Here is a 4757-nt window from a genome sequence, read left to right on the forward strand (position 1 = left end):
GAACACGTCGTGACAAGCCCATGACTTGAAAACTGTTGCACTAGTGCGCAGCACGTGTGATTCATTCGCGACGGATGTGACTCATTAAGGGCATCATGGATATTATCCACCGGATAATTGATTGGAATGGGAAAATCGTTGCCAATCATCATTTGGTTTGGTTCGATTTAATTTCGATTAATCATCAAATTGGTTTGAAAAAAAAAGAAACTCCCCTCCAGCCGTTTATAATTTATTCACTGCTAATTTATTGAAAATTAACCATAACATGTATCACACACACAAAACAAACAGTCATATATCATGATGAATGAACGATAGACGTGTGCTATTGACATATCGGTTCCCCCACTTATCTACCAACATATCTTACAAGACTTTTTGTGTAAATATTTCCACTCATGTTTCAACGCTTTTATTTACACTTCTGTAGATTGATTTGAACAAACTGGCTCACTGTCAACCGCAAACTCGGCAAAATGAATTCGTTAGCTGTGCTACTTTTGTGTTTTTATGGTACAATTTTATGTGCCACTCACCCAGGTAAATCGATTGATGAGATATTTTTTTGGAAATTCGAGACATTTCTGGCATATAAGCGCTAGAATAACGGCATCTCATTGGGGAAAAAGCCGTTTTATCGTAAACTTTACCGCAACATATACTAATTCAATGTTTTTTCTTCCATTTTTGCAGTTATCCAGATTGAAGATAGGTAAGTGTTATTAATTGAACTAGTTTTAAAATCACAAATAAATGAATTTCACGATTGAATCCAGAGAGTGTATTATTGCTTCTGGGATGAGCTAAATTTGCTGTTTCAGACGCCTGAAACACGTTTACGGTGCAAGATACTTGGCCTGCAAGATTTTCATTGCTAGCAGCGATCCACCTTAATATAATTGATTGAGTGGATCTGTGCAAACAAACAAAATCTTGCAACATAAACATATTGAAATAACGCCTCAGGCCGCAAATTCCTCTCAGTCCAGGCCTGTTCAGTAGCAAATATTCAAACTCTGATTGCATTAAAATCCATAGATAAAAAAATCTCACATTCAATTTTCTCTATTCCAGATACGACACTTCCGAAAAAATTAATATGGACTTTCATCAACACGACATGAACACAAGTTCGGGGATGTATTTCGAGGAATTGGCCAACCTTCAAGTCTACCATTCCGAGTGGGCATTCGTCACATACATCAATTTATCCTATTTCGCGACCGAAAGTGAGCACTTAGAGCAAACAGTGAACACCATTCAAACGTTATGCGATAGTATAAAAGCGGAATTTTCTCTTCCAACTCCAGCTGCCTATTGTGATCATACAATGCCTCAGCTGTACAATTTATTGGATGAGTCAAAAGAATTTGATATAAAATGGCTAATTAATCACGAAACCGAATCAAAACACCAGAACCTACTTTATAACACAAGATCGCGTAGAAAACGGCGTGGCTTTATAGGTACCATTTCAAAGCAGTTATTTTCATCGTTATCCGAAGATGATGCTGCTTACTATCGAAGTCAAATAAATGCATTGAAAACGGAGAATGTCGAGCATATTTCATTTGGCAAAAATCAAACCACCTTATTCCAAGAGACCCTCACCGTGTTGAATAATACGATGCAATCGCAAATGGTTCAACATGCAGCGTTACAAAATCAATTCAATGATATCGAACGTATTCTGAACAATGTCACCATTTCAACCACATTAACCGATAAGTTGACGGAACTGATGCAGTATACGACGTTTGTAATATCGAGTTTTTGGAAGAAACAACAGTATTTCTTCGATACGATCACCACAAAATCCAGAAACTTCCAGTTAATTCCACCGAAAACGTTTATGAATGAATTGGAACGTGTTCATCAAACGGTCAAATCGCAAGGTTTACATTTGCCATTGACTCTGACGCCCGAGAATCTCTCGAAATTCTATCAAATGGCATCGACTGAAGGACGAATTATTGACAATCATCTCGTACTTCGATTCTCAATTCCGTTGGTTGAACCGAGAAATTTTGTACTGTATAAAGTGATAAGCGTACCACGTCGCAATGAAAACAATGCAACGAATGAAAATGACGAAACATTTAGCTATGTCGTTTCACGCAACGAATACATCGCACTTGATGCTGCAAACGAACAATTTGTTACTTTAAGCCTTGACGATGTACGGAATTGTCATCGAATCGATGGAAAGAATTTAATTTGTAAGCAAACCTTTCCAATTATGGCAATCAATAACAATTTAGCGTGTGAAATAAATTTACTGCGAAATACAAACAATACGAGCACTTGTGATTTTCGACCGATTAAACTAACGGATGAAGTTTGGGTGAAGCTACAAAAGCCAAACACATATTTGTATACGTTACCAGTGGTACAAACTGTAGCGATTGTATGCCCGAATTCACGAACCAAACTACAGCTCCAGGATACGGGCATCATTCAACTGTCACCAAAATGTCGAATTAAAACCGAACGAGTCGAAATCGTTGCATTCCAAACGATTGAAATGAGAAAATCGCATCGTTTTACGCCATCGGCGAAATTCAATGCAAGTGTTTTGGATGAAATAGCTAAAGCCAAGAATGTTAAAAGTCTCATCGATACACAGTTACCGGCACATATTAGCAAAGACGATCTGAATCGATTAACACAGATTCGTGACAATGTAGACGTGTTGCAATTACAGAGTGTGATTCATAAAGCGTCGGCCATTAGCGCATTAAACGATATCGGCAACGGTAATAACATCAATCCCATTTTGCTATTGATTATCGGTGTTGCAGCGATAATTATCGTAATTGCAGCGATTATTTTCTGTTTTAAATACTGTGCCGTACCCGGGTGCAATGTTTTCATGATTCTACTGTTGTTTACGATCGTTATACCATTAGTATTATTTTTGATTTAATCTGTGATCGACTCTACTACTTTTAGTTTTCGCGATTAAGTAGATGATCTACTGGAGATCATCTTTAAACCGGAGAAAAACAAATTTCTTCTCGTTATCCAAAGCAAATTTATTGTATAATTGATTTAGGTGTTTCTTTACGAGATTGTTTCTTATTAATTAGAACTATTTAATTATACTTATTGTTAAGTTAAAGTCTTTATACCATGAATCTATACCGTTATGAATTATAAGTTGATGCTTGATGCATTATTGCATTATACATTATAAGCTAAAATCAATTTGTTGTATTAGTCAGTAAAAATATGTTCAGGGAATTAATTTTAGCTTCACGTAGTGATGACATATTAAGAAGACTGAAGACTGTTTCAAACCAATCAAAATATTTATCGATCAACCGAAAACCAATACTTATTAGGATTAGGCATATTTATGTATGAAAAAATTATGTATTTTATCTATTTAATTTAATAATTTTTGTTAATTTTAAGATTTTCAATTTTAATCTTTAAGGTTGTCAATAAAGAAAGCTTTTAATGAAAACGGTATTTAGAATTCGATAGAAAATAATTTTTTTTTGGATGCATTGAAGTGGTTCGAATTAGTATTTGTATTGCCACTATGCCATATTTCCATAGAAAGATCCACTGAATGTATTTAGAACATTTCCGAATGTTTGTAGGAATACAATTGGCATGAACTACCTATTGATTTACAGAAGTCATTCATTTTGATAATCCAAAATACAATACAACCTATTCACTATCATGGACTTGGAGTTGTCCGTCTTGAAGAAATTTTGTAATGTAGATAGAAAAAATTCAAATTTTAAACGTTGTTTTGCTCTTTTTTTTAAATTTTAATTTTGAACTTGATCGGATTTGATAAGAAATAATGCATTTCTTGAGCTTCCGGAAATCGTTGACTTCAAAAGAAAATCTTTGTGGTTAGTGAATCAATCACTGAGTAATAAGTATTCCGTTTGGAAAAGGGAATTTTCTTGAATGAAAATATTGTGGTTTGCTTTATGCAATACAATAAATAAATGGAGAAAGTTCAACGGGACGGGAAATTTGTAGTTACGAATGTGATTTTTTTTATTTCCAAAAATTATGATTTTTTTTTTTGCCAAATCACAAACAAGTCGAAATAAAAGCATTTATCTTCCAAAAACCAATAGAAATCCAATCTGTTTTATTCACATTTTTTCATACAAATCCAATTGTATTTATTTAATGATTATTATATGCTATTAGCTATGAATCAATTTGAACAGATCTACAATGAATTGAGTTAAGTTTATTTGTATTTATCTATCAGTTTCGAATGTATCAGTATATGAATTCAGTTGTTTCGATTGTATGTTAGGCTTTGATATTGCAATGGAGGCTAGTGTTGTTCTGCTAAGGATTTCCAACTTCTGCCACATTACATTACATTATTATTTATGGATGCATTTTAGGTGTTGCGTAAGGTGAATTTTCTGTGCGAAGCATTTTTTGCACATTTTACATCGAAATGGTTTGACACCCGTGTGATGAATTTGCATGTGCCCCATCATTAGTGATTTAAGAAACGTCGAGTAGCTATTGCACAGATAGCAATCGTAGCGTCGATTCGTACACTTCAGTTCATGCTGCTTCTTTTCCACTTCATCAGAGAAGCTACGAGCACAAACCGAACATTGGAATTTCACTGGGCGTGGATTTGTGTGGACTTTTGAATGACGATTCAAATTTCCCTTGCGTGCAAATTTCTTGGAGCATAGGCTGCATTCAAACGGTCTGTCACCAGTGTGCATACGCATGTGTATCTTCAATTGGGACCT

At 34.8% G+C, this 4757-nt stretch overlaps 1 protein-coding gene across 1 annotated transcript; it reads left to right on the top strand.

Annotated features, from left to right (window-relative positions):
• The first annotated feature begins 393 nt into the window (after positions 1–393).
• On the top strand, positions 394–3383 carry LOC129572658 (uncharacterized). The gene is made up of 3 exons (XM_055452668.1): positions 394–543; positions 697–715; positions 1078–3383. Exons 1-3 carry the CDS (start codon positions 480–482, stop codon positions 2927–2929), a joined length of 1935 nt encoding a protein of 644 aa, XP_055308643.1. The 5' UTR covers positions 394–479; the 3' UTR covers positions 2930–3383.
• The last annotated feature ends 1374 nt before the right edge of the window (positions 3384–4757 follow it).

Source organism: Sitodiplosis mosellana, unplaced genomic scaffold (genome assembly GCF_009176505.1).
Source record: "Sitodiplosis mosellana isolate CC-2019 unplaced genomic scaffold, AAFC_SMos_1.0 Smas_scaffold_5344, whole genome shotgun sequence".
Classification (NCBI taxonomy): Eukaryota; Metazoa; Arthropoda; class Insecta; order Diptera; family Cecidomyiidae; genus Sitodiplosis; species Sitodiplosis mosellana.

What these genes read in the sequence shown, in the direction of transcription:
- LOC129572658 (XM_055452668.1), top strand. Translation starts at nt 480, where the DNA reads ATGAATTCGTTAGCTGTGCTACTTTTGTGTTTTTATGGTACAATTTTA.